The 20,726-nt window shown below is 50.4% G+C and overlaps 1 protein-coding gene across 2 annotated transcripts; it reads left to right on the forward strand.

Moving 5' to 3' along the window:
• The first annotated feature begins 12,139 nt into the window (after positions 1 to 12,139).
• LOC128838365 (growth-regulated alpha protein-like) lies at positions 12,140 to 14,406 on the forward strand. 2 transcript variants are annotated; one of them, XM_054030489.1, is made up of 4 exons: positions 12,150 to 12,375; positions 12,778 to 12,904; positions 13,003 to 13,086; positions 13,556 to 14,406. In XM_054030489.1, exons 1-4 carry the CDS (start codon positions 12,189 to 12,191, stop codon positions 13,572 to 13,574), a joined length of 417 nt encoding a protein of 138 aa, XP_053886464.1. In that variant the 5' UTR covers positions 12,150 to 12,188; the 3' UTR covers positions 13,575 to 14,406. The 2 variants fall into 2 exon arrangements, with proteins under 2 accessions (XP_053886463.1, XP_053886464.1); XM_054030488.1 differs by lacking the exon at positions 13,556 to 14,406 and having other exon boundaries at positions 12,140 to 12,375; positions 13,003 to 13,549.
• The last annotated feature ends 6,320 nt before the right edge of the window (positions 14,407 to 20,726 follow it).

The raw sequence follows: 20,726 nt of genomic DNA on the forward strand, positions 1-20,726 counted from the left end.
GTGAAACTGCAGGTGGTCTAAGTATGCTCTCAGTTTCACCAGTGGTGTACATAAAAGGGAATGGAGTTCAGAAGTGAGATCAGAATCAGATCCCCGCTGTCTCAGAAGGCCCAGAAACTCACGTGCAATTCCAACTCTCCCACCTACACCCCTGCTTCCGTTCTCTCTGACACAAACACTTCTAATGCTGCACCCAGTTCAGAAGAGCAATACTTTCCCTCTCTGAGCCATATTATTTTTTTCTCTAAATGCGTCTGACTCCTCCATGAAAGCGAGGTATTTAACAGAACTGCCTTTGGCCAGATCCAATCTGAATAAAGGAGGGGCAAACTCTGCTTACGCATCTCAGCCCTGGCATGCAACACACCTGCTCTTCAGGCTGACTCTCTCCTGAGCAAACCACCGTGGTGCCAAGTTACAGTGTGGGTTCATAAACTGGGTCAAGCAGCCTCCCAGGGCTTCTGACTTGAGGGGGTTGTTTTGCGTTATGTAAAGTTCAGACATTTGATTGTCCCAACAGGAACTGTAGCCTATAGACAAGCTATTCTAGCAGTCTACGTTCATTACATCACAAGTTGGCAATGCCACGGTGTTGACTGTTCTGCTGTATTGTACATAGGTGTTTGACACTAATGAATTAGGGGAACAGATTACATAAAATCTTTGGAGTAGTGATGGTCTTCTTGTTGTGGGTCTGTACACTACCTGGCACAATGGGGGGCTGGTCCATGATTGGGGTTCCTAGGCAGCACCCCAATACAAATAACTAATAGTCAGACTGTAAGAGCCATCTCCCCAGAAAGTCCCTGCACGGGAGGAGGAGAGGAGCATACACTGTAGCTCTCTATTCCTGCACACATTGGCCAAGGAAAGATGAGCTGAACAGTAGAGGACAGACACCTTGTAGACTGTTCTGGCCATCAGCAAGAGAGGATGGATGCAACAGGAAAACTTGGAAACCACTTTAGGTATCAGCCTGTGAAACAAGACTAAGCCCCTCAGTGAAAGCAATGGTCGAACACCGCAAGGGACAGAACACAATAGAGGGGGCTGCAATATGCTGTGTGGCTGCAAACAACAGACCCTGCCGGCATCAGCTAAACGACACACATGGCATATCCCAGACTGAAGCCAGGAACGTTGACTTCAACACCACAGAGCCCCTGCCTCTGGTAGCTAAAGAAGAGCGTTGGTCAGCTGTGGTGTTCATACTATGGATTAGGCCTTGTGGGGTTGCAATCACGAGCGAGCGACAGTTACGCGCACTTGAGCAGGTCTGACCTACAAATGGCATCAACAAACACACACTTAGCCAATGAAACACACATTGCAGAAATTAAAAGAAGCACCTGATAGCCTGTTAGTGCTCAGATCAGAAAGACCACCAGCAATATTGACTGTATCTGCAAAAAAACGAAGGCTGGACTAGACGTGGAGACTGTCCTCTCATCCCTAGAGATGCTCTTTTGAGATCAGCAAAAGGAGAAGTGTGTAGCAGCTGACCTGATCACTGGTTAAAGAGAGGGCTTTGTTCTACTGGGCTATCCAGTCAGTTTTTTCTTATGAACACAGGTTTTTAAATGTTTAAGTAAATTTGGGAATAGATGGATATGACAAATTGTGGCTTTTTGCTCCGTTTCCAGAGCCTGGGATGGCAGCTCTGTTAATGGTGGATAGGCCAGGATGAAAGATTCCAACCCAGGCTGAAGTGCACTGGCTGAGGAGAACTCTATGAATAGAAGACTGGAATAGATGCCTATCCACCCTGCTGTTGGTGTTGCCGTTCAGAACCACACCTGAAAAAAATAGAGCACTTCGGGCAAACTCTGGTGTCAACTGAAGTCAATGCTGGGTGCTCATTCAGCAATTTTGAAAACCAAATTACTTAATACAGGCAACTAAATATATATTTAGGATCATAACTTTAGGCACCATTAAAAAAAATCCATGGCCTGTATTTCAAAGAGCTATGGGCCACCTTTTCAACGGAGTTCATCACATGGCAGCTCCTGTTTGGAAAATCTGGGCTCTCCCCTTGTGTTTAAAGTGGCCAGTATCCAGAAACTCCGGTGGATCCGCGGAGGGCAGAACACTTTTGGAAATCTGACCATCTAGGTGTCTAACTGGGAGCTGAGCAGTTTTGAAAATCCAGCCCAACACTGCTTTGGCTGTATTCTTCTAAGGATACCCAAAGTGTCCACTACAACGGCATTCACTTACTGGGAGCAGGGACAGGCCCTACCTTGCCCTGTGTCAAGGACAAACAAAGTTAGCACAGCCGCTTTCTGACGCCCTAAAAAAAAAATGCAAGAATGTCTTCATTCCCCATCCAGAGTGTGACAGTGACATGAAACAAATTACTGAGAAGTGGAAAATGTGGCTTGCACATTTATCCTTCTATTTCAACATTCATTTTGTCCTCTCTGTGTCATCATTTCTAGCAGTTGACACGCTATCCCCCTAGGAAGACGCATGCTTGTGCAGTTACTCCTGTTCCTGTGGTCTTCCCTGTTTCAGACACTTCAGCATGTCTGAGCATGAAATCTGATCCACTGACCTTTGCTGTGCCAATTTTACCGATACAAGAGATTAATGTATTCACCGCTTCTCACTGCTTTAATAGACACTGAACCACCCAGTCGCTCTCCTCTTTCACCATCTCCTGGCTGTGTAACCAAGCATATGCATACATTCTAATTATATAGTGGAAGAGTCTAGCCATGAGCTAATCCCAGTTTTGGAATCTAGATGGTGTGCAGATAATTTTCTAGTGTCATGCAGCTCTCACCCTGGAAGGAGTTCACTCTTTCCGGATGACCACTCAGTTGTGGTTTCTATTTAACTTTGTGAACAGCGCCTAACCCGAGGTGTGAGCCTGGGTTACATTGGGATGAGTGAGTCTCAAATGATTTGAAGGTTCCTTATCTGAAAACTCTTATTATTAATTATTAATCATTATTATTATTGCAGTAGCATCTCGAAACCATAGTCAAGGGCCCCATTCTGGTAGGTGCCATAGAAACATGGAGTAAAAAATAAAAAAACAACATTTCTGGCCCCATGGAGCCCTCATGGGTTGGAATCCAGGCCCTAAGTCAACAGGAATTTTGCTATTTGCTTCAGTACAGCAGGATTTCACCCCAGACGTGTAACGAAAATGTACACAAATGCCTTTGGAGTAGAAAACCCACAAGATCAGATTCCAGCAGGCTCGAGGCAAGCTGGGGGAAGGACTGGGTAGCGGCCTCCTGGGAAAAATGGAAAGACAATAGATAAATGTAGGTGTTCGTCATAAAAAAAAGTTGTTGGCCCCTCTCAGATCCTGTTCCCCACTTCATAGTGAAGATTGTCTCCTCTTTCCACCCCTCTGTCCCCATGACTGAGCCTTTGCTAGGGCGTGCAGAGGTGCCGAGACAGTCAGCTGTGAAGTGGAGGGGTAACAAGAAGAGCCTGTCTGCGTTAAGTAGGTTGTCTTGCCATGTAGGAGCAGCACCACCCAGGGTATTTCATGAGGCTCCGGAAAAGAGTTCCTCACCTTGTTCTGCTCTCAGGCAGCACAAAAAGCAGGACACTGTTAACAGGAAGGAAACACATGTGTAGAGCACTTGTGTGATGGGGAAAGAGCACATAATTGGCGGAGGTGGAGGGAGCAGGTTCGTAGCACAAATGAGAAGGGGTTGGGAGAACCATGGCAGAGTGGACTGGAGAAGAGAACAAACCTGGGCCTGGGAGAAGGAGAAGCGGGACCCAGCTAGGGATGATCATAGATGGGAGAATGGGAAAGAAGGTGGTGAGAAGCAGATATGGAGAGTGTGGAGACCAAAGGAGGTGGGAGAGAGACAGGCAGAGCAGGGATGACGTGTGTGAGACAGAACAGCAAGGGCAAGGGAAGCAGAGGAGGGGAAAAAAGGAAGAATGAACAGAAAACAGGGAAAGGACGGAGACAGAAGCAAACAAGCGTCCCAGGCAGGCAGGAGACGTTCCCTCTAGAAGAGCTTATACAAGTTTCAGAGCACCGGGGGGCTCAACCACCTGAGCTAAAGCTAGAAAGCTGGACATGGGGTGGGAAGACAAAGGAGACACACATGAGGGAGGGGATGTGGAGAGATCTCCTTTCTCTTGGCATGGAGAGATTCCTTGAATGCATCCCTTTATCCAAACCCAACTTCTGTGCTTGGCTTGGCTTCTCTTCCCCACCCCCATTCCCTCACCCATTGCATTTGGAGAAGCTGCCTCACCTCTGCCTGCCTACAACTCCCTGGCAGGCTTCAGGCACTCAGCGTCCTTTTGGCTGCTAGCTGAGCTGGAGAGTTGTGTGAAGTGACTATTGCTGGCTCTGGCTCCAGGGTAATGTGCTTCCTTTATTCTCTGAGCTGTGGTTAAATAATTGATGTTTTCTTGGTGGCTAACTGCTCTGGATTCTGTGGTTACACACCATGATCTGACTTACTTGGAGTGATCTAGTTACTATTATTAGCTCCTTTTTTCCCTCCTTTCCTTTTCTCACCACTGGAATCATTTCGGCGTTTCTCCCACAAGGACATTATGTTTGTTGCTTTGGGTTGGTTCACCACCTAGCTGCAAAATAGGATGCCTTCTCCTTGGTTCAGTACGTTTGGGGGAGGACACAAAGCACAGGGCCTGCTCCTGTTCTGACCAGTCCGTGGGCCACACGTCCTCCTCAAAAGGGCTGTCTGTGGTAAGTAGGTTGTCTTGCCATGTAGGAGGAGCACCACCCAGGGTATTTCATGAGGCTCTGGGGAAGAGCTCTTCACCTTGCTCTGCTCTCAGGTAGCAAAATCACCTTATGCGCGATGCTGTTGGTATCCTGACTCCAGGCCATCTGGTTTAACGTAGAGAACAGAGCTGTGGAGTCCTGTCCCCAGACACTGCATCACTCCACTGTCACAACTGTCAGATGAGCGGTTTTGGAACCGCGCTCTAGAATACCGTCTACTTTTCTATACAAGGGATGGCACGTGCCTGTCCTCACTAGCCAGGGAGAAGATACCAGGACATTGCCAGCAACAATTCATTTCAACTTCTTTTGAATGCCTCACAAGTGCTAATCATATTAATCTTTTGGACAAAATTGGACAAAACATAGTGAAAAGATCTTTAAAAAAATCGAAAGCGCCCCCAAACCTTTCCATCTCCAGTGTCAGCTCCTTCATAGCACAAGCCTCATTAAAGAACATTACGCACAGACCTCTGCTTCCACGAACAGCTCCTTTAAAGCCTGCAGTGTAATCTCAGGCTTTTTTCTAATACCATTTCAAAACCCTGGTAGACAATGCACCCTGGTTTTGGTTCATGGGGACAGAGAGGATGATGCTTATCATCAGACATTTCCTGTCTTGCTATTTCAAAATGGTTTCCACTGGGCCTGATTTTGACCCCATTCTGATGTGGGCCCGATGTGAAGGGCATTGAGCTCTGATGCCCAAATCTTGACCCCGATGCCAGAGTTGAGAAGCTGGGTGGATGTGCAGCTATGAAGGAAGAATTCTTCTCACAGGACAGCTGTGCTACTCAAACCCAGTGCCAGGAATATCCTCCACAGGTCCTTTGCACTGTCTTCTGCTGGAATGGAAGAAGGATCCATATAATAACGGCTCCTTGGCCTCTGCTCATCACCCTGCCTGTCCACGCCTTCCCACCACCTGCGCTGCAACGCATGCTGAGGTGAGAATATTCTGGTTTGACCCCTCACACCCAGGCTCCCCCATCACATGGCAGAACCACGTCACTAATTCTGCCTGGCAAGCCTCCACACCTGTGAAGGAATAGGGCTGGGATTCACCTTCATGGCTTTTCTCAAAGTATTCCTGTTTCTAGTCCTGACTGCATCGTTAATGTGCCAGTGTTACCGTACGGTCAGTTTGTTATAGTATTAGTATAGTATAGTCCCCACTGTGCCTGATCCAGAGAGGACACGAGTCTGTTATTGCCTCCACTAGAGAACCTGGCTCTGATGTGACAACCACCATCTTGGCTAACAAAACCGGTGTTGGACCTGGGATCTTCAGAGCTAAAAGCCATGAGCTACGGCAGCTTGAGCTACAATCCCCTAGCTAGGCCTGTAGCAGACTCCTATCCTATGTAGATGGGGCATGGCCGGAGGGGGGGGGACCTGTAACACACACTCCCTAGTGGATTACACAAGCCCTACTGGTGTAAACACCCCCACATCGCACATTCTTCTTCCTTGCACATCAGTAAAATCTGCAATCTTATTGTCCAACAGTCATGGAAAGCGAACGCAGAATGGGCATAAGCCTGGCCGAAGGGAATTCAGTTCAAGCAAATGTTTATTCACCATTTTTGCACTCTCAGTACATCTCTAATTTCTCTGTCATTCAGTGTGTGGTAGGTGTTCCTACAAGGCCTCAAAACTAGTTCAGGGCAGATTTAACTTTCAGGCCAAGGTTCAGGTCAATTCTTGGGCAAGTCAGACACTTTGGTCACAGGATTAAGACATTCTGATGTGTCATAATTGTCCTTCTGCCTTGCATTACGACAAATGGGTTTAATTGGTTACAACACAGGAAAGTGAACTGGAAGTGACTGAGGAAATAGGCTCCTACTCCCTGAATAATATTGCTGAAGTTACATGTTGGCTGACAAGTCATGTTTGCTGATCAAGGAGGTCTTCCTTCTAGATGTAATTAAGCAATTCCAAGGGTGTCTTTTAGCTCCTTCATGCAATGAGTGGCTGCTGCCTCTTTCGTGAGTTAAGATTACCTCATTCCTGGACGGCATCTGAAACTCAACTTCACCTTTAAAAAATAAATGTATCTTTATCAGAAGCTCTGATGAACTAATGCTGAATCATATTGGAATTCACCAAAAGGCAAATTAGTGACAAATTTTTTTTCAGGATGAACCTTCTAGTAAGTAAGTGCCAGTTGACATAGTAAGGATGATTTTTCCTTAAAAAAATGCACTGGCATATTTTGTGGGATAGCAACAGTTCAGCAAGGACTGTAACACATGTCAAAATAAGTCTTGCCAACTTTCTGTTCAGCTGCGTGAGATTTTACAAAGCTGTTGCTGGAATTACAGTTATTCCATTAAAAGACAAAGTCCCATACTGCACTCTGGCCTCACTAGGGAATATCCCATTGTCCAAGATTTGGAAGTAGCATGGTTATTTTCTTAAAAGTGACAGAATGTTTCATAATTCTAGTAAAATTAGATTTCACTACAGGTGGCTTGGTTATGTTTTTGTTTAAACTTAAAGAGCATTTTTTCATATATACCCTGATATAACGCTGTCCTCGGGAGCCAAAAAATCTTGCCACGTTATAGGTGAAACCGGGTTATATTGAATTTGCTTTGATCCGCCAGAGCGCTCAGGCCCTCCCTGACCCGCCCCCGAGCGCTGCTTTACCGCGTTATATCCGAATTCGTGTTGTATCGGGTCACATTATATCGGGGTAGAGGTGTACTAGAATTCTCAGCTATTCTTTTATCACAAAATATATCACTTACTAAATGCAAAAGCAGGACAATAAATAGTTTTGCTTGATGATTTCTATGATTTCAGCTTTTAACAAACTACTGCACACGTTTGACAAGGTGGGCAGAAAATTAATTGTACTTAAGAAAATACTGCTGAAGATTTCTGTGTGAAACCAGTGCAGTTGGAGGTACCGAAAAGAGATACTTATACTCCCCAGAGAAGCAAAACACGAGGATATAAGAACTTGTTACTGCTGTTGTATGGTTTGCATGTCTATTATTAATTTCTGACATACTTTTATCACTAGACCTGCTATGGGACATAAACTGCTGCTTAGAGGACTTTACAGTTCTATTCCTGCTACAGGGCATAAATCATTCTATATGCCAAAATTCCCCCTCTATAAGAAACATTTAAGAAAGTGGGCTACATTGCTCTACCCGCTGTAATTACTGTGGCCAGAATAGGCCCAACACGTATCATTCAAAAACTTTCAGAAAAGTAAAATAAAAATAAAACCTGCTCCATTTAAGCATCAATTGTTTCTGATTCTTTGTCCACCTAAAGAACCAACTAAAGTCAATGGTGAAACGCTGACCCCATTGATGTCTATTTTCAGAGTAACAGCCGTGTTAGTCTGTATCCGCAAAAAGAAGAACAGGAGTACTTGTGGCACCTTAGAGACTAACAAATTTATTAGAGCATAAGCTTTCGTGGACTACAGCCCACTTCTTCGGATGCATATAGAATGGAACATATAATGAGGAGATATATATACACACATACAGAGAGCATAAACAACTCCCACCTGTTTATGCTCTCTGTATGTGTGTATATATATCTCCTCATTATATGTTCCATTCTATATGCATCCGAAGAAGTGGGCTGTAGTCCACGAAAGCTTATGCTCTAATAAATTTGTTAGTCTCTAAGGTGCCACAAGTACTCCTGTTCTTCTTTTTATTGATGTCTATGAGAATCTTGCCACTGATTTCAATGAAGCCGGGATTTTGCCCACTGGCCCATTCTGCTCCTACTTGAAACCAAAGGGAGTTTTGCTGTTAATTGGACCTGGATTGAGCCCCAGAACAGACGTGCTATTGATTTGTTATTTTGCAATGGGAGAAAAGCTGTTCGCACAGCCTATTTGCTGCATAAAGAAAATGAAATTGAAAATGTTACCAAAGGAACACACTTGACACACGTTGCCAGATATCATAAACTGGGTTGGCAGAAAGACCCACACAACTCTCAGAATTGTTCTAGCTTTGGAAGATGCTTAATAGCCTCATTCATGGGGGTGGGGTTAGTGCACAGCTACTTGTGTGTATGTTCCCCACGGTTTTGAATGTGTGGTAATTGTCAGGTGTTTCTGTAATTTGCCCATAAGGTTGCAGAGCAAGAACCGTTTAGGGCTGCCATAGCTGTCAGATTAGATAGACAGTTCACTCACTGGTAAATTACATTTTAGGCATTAGTGTAATTTAAATGAATAATAAGATTATGTCAATGACCTGGGATGAATGATTTCCCCCCTCCTACTATGTGCTTTCAGTCATTTGCAATAAACCAGATATGCAGTTTTAGCTTCCATAGAGAACATGAAATATGAGCTCCTCATCATATGAGGAGGAAGACTCCTGGATTAATTTAACAGCTAATTGTGCCAATAAATACATGACCTCCCGAATGTCGCTGTCATGTTTACATTCTTAGCTTCCCCTTTCCTGTAAAAATTTTGCAATTATGGAGAGCGTGAGCCTGCAGATGTAAAAAAACCTGCAGAGTCATCTTAAAATACAGGGCCCATACTGCGCAGATGGTGCAGATTGATTTTGCGAATGCTGCTGTCGAGCAGTGCTTCAGGCACACGGGGCCGGGGGCAGAAAGTGGTGGAGAGGGAAAAAAAAGCTGCTTAGGGTTACCATATTTAAAAAGTAAAAAAAGAGGACACTCCACGGGCCCTAGCCCCGCCCCTTTCCCACCCCCGCCCCGCCCCAACTCCGCCCTTTCCCCGCTCCTTCCCCAAAGTCCTCACCCTAACTCCCCCTCCTCCCTCCCAGCCACGCGAAAAGGGCTGCCCGAGCGCTACCGGCTTTACGGTTTGCTGGGCATTCTCCAGACCCTGCGCCCCCGGCTGGCGCTTCCCCAGCGCAGCTGGAGCCCGGGAGGGGAAGCGCCCAGCCGGGGGCGCAGGATCTGGAGGCTGCCCGGCAAACCATGAAGCCGGTAGCACTCGGGCTTCGGGCAGCCCCTATGCCTCCGGACCCTGCGCCCCCGGCCAGGCACTTCCCCTCCCGGGCTCCAGCTGCTCTGCTCCGGCGGCGCAGGGTCCGGAGGCATGGGGGCTGCCCGAAGCCGGTAGCGCTGGCTCGGGCAGCTTGGCTCTTAAACAGAGCCGAAGTCTGAGTCCGGGGAGGAGCAGAGCAGCCGCGGGAGGGGAAGTGCCCGGCCGGTATTATTCCCGGACATGTTCGGCTTTTTAGCAATTCCCCCCGGACGGGGGTTTGATTGCCAAAAAGCCGGACATGTCCGGGAAAAACCGGACGTATGGTAACCCTACCCTAGGAGCACATGCAGTGACAGTGGTGGGGGTGAGTGTGCTGCTGGGGGGGGGCAGGAAAGGGGGACTCCTCCCCCAGAACTTGCTGCTGCTGGCAGGGAAAGGGCTGGGGGAGTCCTCCTCTCTGGCCCCTGTCCCGGAGCAGCCTGCCTGCACCCTAAACTCATCCCCAGCCCTGCCCCACTCCAGAGCCCACACCCCCAGTCAGAGCTTTCACCCCCGCAACGCACCCTCAACCCTCTGCCCCAGCCCTGAGCCCCTCCTACACCCCAAACCTCCCATTCCCAGCCCCAGACAGAGCCCTCACCCACCACACCCCAACCCTCTGCCCCAGCCCTGAGCCCCTCCCACACCCCAAACCTCCCATTCCCAGCCCCAGACAGAGCCCTCACCCCTACTTTCACCCTGAACTCCTCCCACACTCCAAACCCCTCATCTGCAGCCACAACCCACAGCCCTCACCCCTGCACCCCATCCCTCTGCATCTCTCCCATCCCCAAACTCCCTCCCAGAACCTGCACCCCAATACCCTGCCCCAGCCGAAGGCCTGACCGCAGACCTCCTCCCTCACCCAAACTCCCTCCCAGAGCCTTGGGCGCGGGAGGGGGGTGGGGTTCTGGGCACCACCAAAATTTCTACAAACCCGCCACCCCTTATCCTGCCCTGCAACCTGAACTCCCAGCATTGTCAGGACACAGGCCCATCCCTAGTGGCCATTGCTCATATCCAGCACCTCCCTCCTCTCCTAACCTGTGAGTCCCTCTTGGGATTGGAACTGGACTGGAAGCAAAGGCCATCTTGGAAGCAACATTACCAGCCCAAGCAGTCAAAAATCATGAGTTAGACCTCCCCCAAATCACAGGTTCTACCGCTGCCCCTTCATTCATTCTTCGGCGTCAATTCGGCAGCAGGCCCTTCCCTCCGAGAGGGACTCGCCGCCAAATTGCCGGCCCTGGAGGAGGCCGCAATTTTATATTCCTGCCTTAGGCGCAAAAATAGTTACGGTTCTGCTGTCGAGTGTTACAATAAGTGAACTAGTTTCACAGTCGGAGCATTAGAGGCCTAATAAAGAGCTATGCCACTGAGTGAGCAGCAAGAGGCATTAAGATCCCAGGAACTAGCCCGAGGAGGGAGTCAGATGGAGACAGCACATTAAACACGAGGGACAAATCTGCCCCCCGCTACACCTGTTCCCCCGGCCTGGCTTCACTGTAACCAAGGGCAGAATTTGATACATGGTGTCATCACCTTTAGCCGATGCACACAGGCCAAACCCTCTGTGCACTGTGCGGGTCTGACCCGGCCTTCGTTACACAGGGGTACAGGGTCTGCCTCTCCGCACTGCCAGGCAGCCTCTGAGGTTGTCATTACACATTCATCCGGCAGTAAAGTGACGTGTGTACAAGGAAATCCTTCTCCAGACTGACCCCCGAGCTCTCCTCACCCCCACCAGAGAAGTGACACTTTGCTCAGGGTTTGGAATTGAAGGAATTTGAAGGACACAAACTCCAGCAGGATTCTGGGCTGAACTATGTCTTCATTCCCCCCCCCCCCCCCAAGCTTAGAAATCACAGGACTGTGCATATTTCAGACCCCCCAGGTTGGTGGCTGCGCCCAGTTCCCGTCCCCTCCCCCTCCCCCAGGGCGATTCCCTGGCTAGGACAGGGGCCAAACTGTCCGACCCTTCCAGCTGCATGTGCCAATCTTCAGAAGTTCAAGAGCCAGGTCGCACCTGCCGGGGCTCAGACCTTCAGCCCCACAGGAGGCGCCTCAGGGCTTGGGGCTTCAGCCCTGCAGGGAGCGGGGTCTTGGGATGCGCCTTGCCCTGAAGCCCCAAACCCCCCTCCCTGCAGGGCAGCTGCTGGAGCCGGCAAGCTGGGCGCTGTGCTCTGGGAAGAGGCAGCTGCAAACACCGGGGAGCTGCAGGGGCAGCCGCTGCCTCTCCCCATGGAGCTAAAGCAGCGCCCCCCGCCCCCCCCCCCCCCCAGCTCCCAGCGCTTTGTCCCCTGGCTGAGGAGCCGGCAGCTGCGGCCGCTCCGCTCCGGGCGCCCTGGTGGCTCCAGGCGGGATCCCCGAGCCCAGCCCTTGGCGCGGGGCCGGGGCAGGCGGGGCCCGGCTGAAGCGGATTTCTCCGGCCGCTCCGCCCCCTCTGCCCCGGGAATGTCCCGGCCGGGTCCCCGCGGGGATAAAAGCGGCTGCGGGGCGCTGCGGAGGCTCAGAGCTGAGCCAAGCCCAGATCCCCAGCACCAGCCTCCGCCGCCAGCCCGGACCATGAGCCGCCCCCGGAGCTTCGCCCCCGGCAGCCCCCTGCTGCTGCTGCTGCTGGCCTGCGACGCGCTGTGCCGGGGTAAGGGGCTCGCTGCGCCGGGGTGGCCCCGGGACCCGGCCTGGGGGAGTCTCGCTTCCCACTGGGGCTTAGAAGGACGGATCGGACCCAGGTGTCCGAGAGCCGGCCGGGTACGGGGAGTCCCGGGGGATGGAAGGGACCCAGGTGTCCGAGAGCCGGCCGGGTCCGGGGAGTCCCGGGAAGGATGGAAGGGACCCAGGTGTCCGAGAGCCGGCCGGATGCGGGGAGTCCCGGGGGATGGAAGGGACCCAGGTGTCCGAGAGCCGGCCGGATGCGGGGAAGGCCCGGGCCGGGGGCATGGGTCGGACCCAGGGCGTGGGGCGAGCGGTGTCCCGGGTCCGCCCCCCTGCAGAGTATCTGGCCGCCGGCAGGAGCTGAGTCTTTCTCCCCCTCCCCGGGCAGGTGCCCCCATGGCCGGCGAGCTGCGGTGCCAGTGCCTGCAGACCGAGACGGCGGTGATCCACCCCAAGCGCATCGCCAACGTGGAGCTGATCCCCGAGGGGCCCCACTGCGGGGTGCCAGAAGTCATGTAAGTGTCGGGGCCCTGCTGCCCACCCCCAGCCTGCGCCCCCCTCCCCGCCCCGCCAACCCCCCGCTCACCCCGCTCTCCCCTCCGCCTCCCCGCAGAGCCACCACGAAACACGGCAAGAAAGTCTGTCTGGAGCCCACCGCGCGCTGGGTCAAAATTGTCATCAACAAGATCCTGAACAGGTACGTGCCCGGGGGGTGTGTCTGTTTGTGTTGTGCCAGCGGCCCGTGGGTGCAGCTCTAACGCCCGTTGTCCCGTGTCATGGGAGCGCGGGCAGCAGACTCGGTCTGCAGCAGGTGTCCGTGTCGCAGGGACAAGGGGCGAGATGGGCCACTGAGTCTTAACCGGTGGATACTTCTCATTACAAACCGCGGGGCCAAGCTGGGCCAATCCGTCCAGCTCCATTATAGGGGGAGAAACTAAGCCCAGGTGTCATGTAGGAAAACGAGTTTAAATAAGTGTCTGTACTCCTCCCAATTAACCCGGTGCTACCTGTGCCTGGTGGGGTCCCTGCCACTAAATGCCATTGATGAGATGTATCAGCGCCGTCCCTATTCCTTGTGACACACACAGCGCCCACGGAGGGCAGCTGGAGGCTAGTGCACAGGGAATGGCACTTGTAACGTGTGTTCTGTTCTCTGACTGTTGCAGTCAATCGACCAAGCTGTGAGGGGAGAAGAGAACATGAACAAGGAACTACAACAGAAACTACGTCTGTGTACAAGGGGAAACCAGTGTGAGAGACAATGGGAGCCCGAGGCTGGACAACTAGCCATGATGAACTCTCTTCTTTTGAAGGTCTGATAGACCAGCCTGCGCTCCATTCAACTTCCACGCGTTCCACTGAGTTATTACAACCTGGGCTTATTTATATATTTATTAATTCATCTCTGTATCGCTCTTCAATGGCTAGGTAGCTTTTTTGTTAAGCACCTTAGATCTTCCGGATCACCTGAAGGGATAATGCTGCAGTAGTGGTTCAAGAGTTGGCTTGTGATTAATCTAATACACAATCCAAATAGCCCCTCCCCTCGGATCCCCTGAGCAGCTCACGGTGGGAGTACTGTGGAGCTGTGCCTTTCACATGGGGCATGTGCACGATGCCTGCTGGGTTGTGAAATGTGTTGCCAAGGCGCATGTCCCTGGGACACAGAATCATTTGCTTGGTTAGGTGACAGAGACTAGCAGCTGTTCTCCTTTCATAGAAAAGCAATCTTTATAAAAATGTGGCTTCCAGTCACTAGTTGTCGTTTCTGCGAACTCTTTAGGGCTCTGTTTTGACGTGTTAAATTATTTCTATGCAATTTAAATATTTGGTATTTATGCTGAAGGTTTAAGAACAGTAACGTTCTGAACACCCTTGGACATTTTATGTCTGCATTGTATGACATACTGTCATGGTCTGTGTACAAGTGGTATTACAAATTGTACTGGACTAAAACGCAGTAATTGTAAGAATGGCGGGAGTTGCACATAAAATAAATATTTTCTGATTAAAAGTGGTTTGAGTCTTCAACTCCGTTAAGTGTTCATGTCCATGTATCTGTCCCAGTAGGACCCCGGGGAAAGGCTGGTGTGGGTGGGAATTGGTCGGATACACACCTGCCTCCAAGCTTCATCCCCTTTCCTGTTTTATTTAATGTTTGTCTGCATTTAACAGACTCTTGGGTCCAGAGTTGCAATATTTAAACTCATCATCTGCACACCTCATTGTGACGGGAAATTCAGCATCGGAAAGTGGTTTGTGGCTATGAAAGCTGCAAGGACTTGCACGTTTGCTTAACTTGCCTTGAGACTACGCATGTGCTTAAAGCATCCTGCAAGATCAGGCACATAATGATTCTTTGCTGTTCTAGGAAACAAGACAGCGCCAAGGGAAAGGAGCAGAGAAGACACTTGCTTTATATATACGTGCATGCTCTAGCTGGGGGCAGGGGTGCTTAACTGTAGACGTTTGTAAAAGCGCCGTGTCCCTTTACCTGGTTCCATCCTACCTGCGTTTCATGGAGGATATTCCCAGAAGGAAGTGTTAGCCCCATAGGCACAGATTCACTACATCGTCCATGCCTCTCCAAGGGTTGCAGCTGTCTGGAGGTGCCTGCCTTCCCCGCCTGCCCCATTCACACCTCATTCATTCAACAGGGCAACTGATTACAAATTTTTCCTTTACCTTAACTATACTACATTAAGGACCCGCTATAACAAATGACCGAGGTTCAATACTGCTGTTTCGGTGGGGCGGCGCAGGGGAAGGAGGGTTTGTTTCCGTGGGGCAGGTGGCCCTGGGGGTGTGTGTTTCAGCGGCGCTGGGGGGGGTTGTTTCTGTGGGGCGGGTGGGTGGTGCTGGGGGGGTTGTGTTTTGGGGGGACTGGGTGGTGCTGGGAGCATCTGGGTGGTGCTGGGGGGGGCGGTGGGTGGCACTTGGGGGGTTTTGGCCCTCAGCTGTTTTCTTTGGAGTAATATGGCCGCTTTACAAGTTGTGCAGGCCTGTGGTAGGGTAAGAGTTTGCTTTCATTGCTTCATGAGTGCCCCACTCACCCAGCTCCTTTCTCCTGAGGGGAGCAGCTATTGGTCATGTCAACAAGGACAAGTGCAGAGTTCTGCACTTAGGACGGAAGAATCCCATGCACTGCTACAGACTAGGGCCTGAATGGCTAGGCAGCAGTTCTGCAGAAAAGGACCTAGGAGTTACAGTGGACGAGAACCTGGATATGAGTCAACAATGTGCCCTTGTTGCCAAGAAGGCTAACGGCATTCTGGGCTGTAAAAGTAGGGGCATTGCCAGCAGATCAAGGGATGAGATTGTTCCCCTCTATACGACATTGGTGAGGCCTCATCTGGAATACTGTGTCCAGTTTTGGGCCCCACACTACAAGAAGGATGTGGAAAAATTGGAGAGTCCAGCGGAGGGCAACAAAAAATTATTAGGGGTCTGGAGCACACGACTTATTAGGAGAGGCTGAGAGAAATGGGATTGTTTAGTCTGCAGAAGAGAAAAATGAGGGGGGATTTGATAGCTGCTTTCAACTACCTGAAAGGGGGTTCCAAAGAGGATGGATCTAGACTGTTCTCAGTGGTACCTAATGACAGAACAAGGAGTAATGGTCTCAAGTTGCAGTTGGGGAGGTTTAGGTTGGATATTAGGAAAAACTTTTTCACTAGGAGTGTGGTGAAGCACTAGAATGGGTTACCTAGGGAGGTGGTGGAATCTCCTTCCTTAGAGGTTTTTAAGGTCAGGCTTGACAAAGCCCTGGCTGGGATGAGTTAATTGGGGATTGGTCCTGCTTTGAGCAGGGGGTTGGATTAGATGACCTCCTGAGGTCCTTCCAACCCTGATATTCTATGGTTCTATGCCATGTGACAAGGGGAATCTTATTGGACTTCCTGGCTCCTCCATCCCACTCTTGCAGGCTCTGCTAAGAGTGGGTACCGCATGGCCCTTACTGCCTGGGATCCTACACAGATGATTCTGAGCTTTGTGTCTTGTCTCAGAGAACATGAGCTGATCCATACAAATATAAGTCTGAGCGGCCTTATTTAACTCTCCTTTTATACAAGCCTCTGGCTTGTCACCCTGTGCTTGTGAGGGGAGGCGGTAAAGCAGAGCGTGGAAGGCTGCTGCTCCGCCGGGAGCTGGAGGATGAGGTTGAAGTACAGCAGGGTAGTCAGTCTCCAGCCCCTTGAAACCTCCGCATGCAAACGTGCTGCACTTCCCTACACAGGCCTCACTCGGGCTGCCCTCCAATCAGGGCCAGCTCCAGGCACCAGCCCACAAAGCATGTGCTTGGGGCAGCACCTGGAGGAGGGCGGTGCGGCGCTCTGGCCCCCGGGGAGAGTGGGGCCACGGCCGGGCTCGCCGCCCTCCCCCCGGTGCTCTGGCTGCCCTCCCCCCCCGGCGCCCTCCCCCCGGCCGCCGGGGGGAGAGTGGCGAGCCCTGGCTGGGGCTCTCCACCCTGCCCCCGGAGTTCTGGCCGCCGGGGGGAGAGCCGAGCCCCGGCCGGGGCTCGCCGCCCTCCTCCCAGGGCTCTGGCCGCCTTCCCCCCCGGCCACGGGGGGAGAGCGGAGCCCCCGCCGGGGCTCGCCGCCCTCCCCACACACACACACGGGGCGGCCAGCGGCTTTTTTGCCTGGGGCGGCAAAAAAGCCAGAGCTGGCCCTGCCTCCAATTGTTCTAAATTTGTTTAGATTTTTATTTTGTATATAGCAGCCAAGGGAAGACGATTTGCATAGCTAATCCCCAAAACATCTGATCAGTTGTGTTCTGTACACACTCCTGACTGTGATAGGAAAAAGCTTTCCTGGCTACTATAGCAGTGTTTCTCAAACTGGGGGTCCTGCCCCAAAAGGGGGTCGCAAGCCTATTGTAGGGGGGTTATGAGATCATAATGTCACTGGGGGAAAGAGGAGCTGCGGGGGCAGTGGGGGGGGGTAACAGCAATTGGTCTCTGGCTGCCCAATTCTGAAGGCAGCGCCGTCAGCAGCAGCAGCGCAGAAGTAAGGGTGGCACTACCATACGTTGGCACTGCCTTCAGAGCTGGGCACCCAGCCAGCAGCTGCCGCATCTCCAGCCACCCTGCTCTGAAGGCAGCACCACCAGCAGCAGCAGTGCAGCCGTAAGGCTGGCAATAGCATGAGTATGCACTTATGGGGATGTACAGTCATTTGCTATCACTTTTTTGGGGAGGTCGTCACAGCCTGAAATATTTTCAAAGAGGGGCTCAGCAATAAGAAAAGTTTGAGAACCCCTGTACTATAGGAAAACTGTAAGAGAGGAGACGCTTCATCCAGACTCCAGTGGGAGTTGGACACAGCCCAAAGTGAACCCAGCAGTTGTCCTTTCCATCAGCTTCAAATTCACCCTCCCCAAAAGAAAAGCTCATGTACTGACCTTGTTCAAACAAGTGTATGTTGCTTTTGTCTAATCTCCAATGCTCAAATCTTAAGGGAGCTGGTGTATATTGCTCCCTGCAACCTTAGACGTGTTACGTCGTTTAGGTATGGCACAACGTCACTCGTTCTATAAAAAATGCTGTGCTGCTGATGAACGGTTCATTTCTTATGGACCGAATTCTGTCCTTGGATTCTATGTGCACAATTTCCCCTGTCCTTGCTCATGTTTCTGCCCGGCAGGAAACTCTACACTGAAATGAAGTGGAATCTAAAGTAATATTATCAAGGCCAACTGTTGCAATCCTTACTAGTCAAAACTGACATGTGGAAGAGTAAGGACTTTAGGATTTGGCCCCAAATGACTAATCAGATCCCTTTTATGCGAGGACATAGTCATTAGGACTGTGAAGCTGGTAAGCCAAGTGCCAGCTCCGGTGAGGGCCGAGTCAGCTGAGAACTGACAAACGCAGCTGGAAGCCAGGCTGTAGCGAAGTGAGACTCACCAGCGCGGCGCCTCCTGCTGGTTGTCTTGGGAATTAGCTTTCCAGCATACAGAGCGCCTCCTCCTGTCCGGTGTCTCGCCTGTCACTGGCCCCCGTGTCCCTCCCAAACCCCGGTGCCCCTTTTCCTCAGGGTTCTGCCCCCAGCAGTACCCCACAATCTGGGTCTCCCCTCCCAGGGGAACCCCCAACCCTCTATCCCCACCTTGCCTCAGTGGCTACTGCCAGTCATCATCTAGCCCCCGCTCACTGGGGCAGACTGCAGTCTGTCATGGCCACTCAGCATTGGCAAGGAGATAGGCAGAAGCAGCTGGTCCAGTCTCTGGGCTGCGCCTCCCAACGCCAACACCTGCATAGGCCTTTACAAGGCCTCAGCCTGGGGAGTTGCCAGGCTGAAGCTCCCCAGCTCCTCTGGCCGCTCCCCAGCCCTGCTCCACTCCAGGTGCCCTTTTCTCCTGGGCAGCCAGGTCCTTCTCTCTCTCCAGAGCAAGAGAGAGACTGATCCAGCTCCTCCCTGAGCCCTTCTAACAGGGCCAGGTGTGGCCTGATTGGAGCCTGGCCCCAGCTGTGGCTGCTTCCCGATTCAGCCTAGCCTTTTTTCTAGGAGCGGGGTAACTGCCCTACTACACAGGTCAATAAGTTAAATGTATAAGAATGGTATAAATGCATTGTTAAATGTACAGGAACGTATTTGGTTTTAAACTTCATGAAAACTAATGGGATGCTACTTGCATTATTTTCACTTATGTGTATCCTGTTATAATGGAATAGCGAACATGTACATTGTATAGATCCCCTTTCTAACTAAAAAACCCATCACATGAGAAACAACCTTGTGTAATGCAAATGAAGAACTTTAATAACTCCTGTTCTTCTTTTTGCGGATACAGACTAACACGGCTGCTACTCTGAAATCTTTAATAGGGAAGTGCTAATTCTCGCGCATTTCAAAGCAAGTGGTCATTGTGTGTGATCAGAGATCAAAGACTAAATGCACTCCTCTCTCTCTGCCATCAATGAAAGAGCCCATGTGGATAGCCAAACTGTCTATTTGTTTTTCTGTGAGAAGAAGCTATAAGTATGGACACAAGGAAAAGTTCTTCATCTCTGGATTGTTTGTATTCTAATAGGGCAGAATAGCTGAACGAGAAGAGGGAGATCCCCAGAGTTATTCTGGGTAGCCCTAAAAGACTTCTGAGAAAATGGCAGATCGCTACATCTCTGCTACCATTTGAAATTATAGACTGTGACTCACCTGTACATATATTTGTACCTGCTTTAACCTCTCAATAACTCATCAGCCTTTAGTTAGCTTACTACAGAATTAGCTACCTGCATTGTCTTTGGTTTGAGACTAGGATGCAAATCAACCTGGATGAGTGACGGGTCTCTTGGGACTGGGTGTTATCTGAAATATTTTGTGATTTTTGGTGTAAGTGACCATTTATCACATAGCACGGCTTGCCTGGGTAGCAAGACAGACACTTCAATAAAGGGACTGTCTGTGACTCCATTATAAGACTGTTGTGGTACTTCAGAAGTTCCCATTTGTTACTCGGTTGGGGGAATCTAATTATAGAACATACCACCAGTTTGGGGTGTCTGTCCTGCTTTTGACAGTCTGCCCTGAAGCAAGTATGATGGGTTGGGTCACAGAAACCCCCTTGGGACTGCCACCGGATGTGCTGAGACTACCTCTGACTCAGTTTTCCCTGTCACCTTGGGACTTCAGAACCTTGTCTTGTTGAGCCAGACACGCTAGCCTGCTGCAAACACAGACCCAGGTCTGAACCACATCCCCCAAAAGCTGCAGACTTACCTGAAAACAGCTTAGAAAGTGTTCCTGTCTCTAGCACCCGGATACCCACTTCCCAATGGGATCCAAACCCCAAATAAATCCATTTTACTCTGTATAAAACTTAACAGGGTAAACTCATAAATTGTCCGCCCTCTATAACACTGATAGAGAGAGTTGCACAGCTGTTTGCTCTCCAAGGTATTAATTACTTGTTCTGGGTTAATTAATAAGCAAAAGTGATTTTATTAAGTATAAAAAGTAGGATTTAAGTGGTTCCAAGTAATAACAGACAGAACAAGTAAGTTACCAAGTAAAATAAAGCAAAACACGCAAGTCTAAGCCTAATACAGTAGGAAACTAAATGTAGGTAAATCTCACCCTCAGAGATGTTCCAATAAACACCTTTGTTCTCCTGTGCAAGATCACAGCAACAAGATGGAGTCTGTAGCCACCTGGGTAAGTCACATGGTACTATGGATGATTCAGCTTTTTGCAGGCTGTTGCCATTGTTTACATGTTAGTTTGAACATTACCAGGAAAGCTCAGATGTGGATTGGCATCTCCCGAAGTCCATTGTCAGTTAAATGTTTCTTGATTGGGCACTTACCCAGAATCGTCCTTTCTCAAGAAGCTG

This window comes from Malaclemys terrapin, chromosome 5 (assembly GCF_027887155.1).
Source record: "Malaclemys terrapin pileata isolate rMalTer1 chromosome 5, rMalTer1.hap1, whole genome shotgun sequence".
Taxonomy (NCBI): domain Eukaryota; kingdom Metazoa; phylum Chordata; order Testudines; family Emydidae; genus Malaclemys; species Malaclemys terrapin.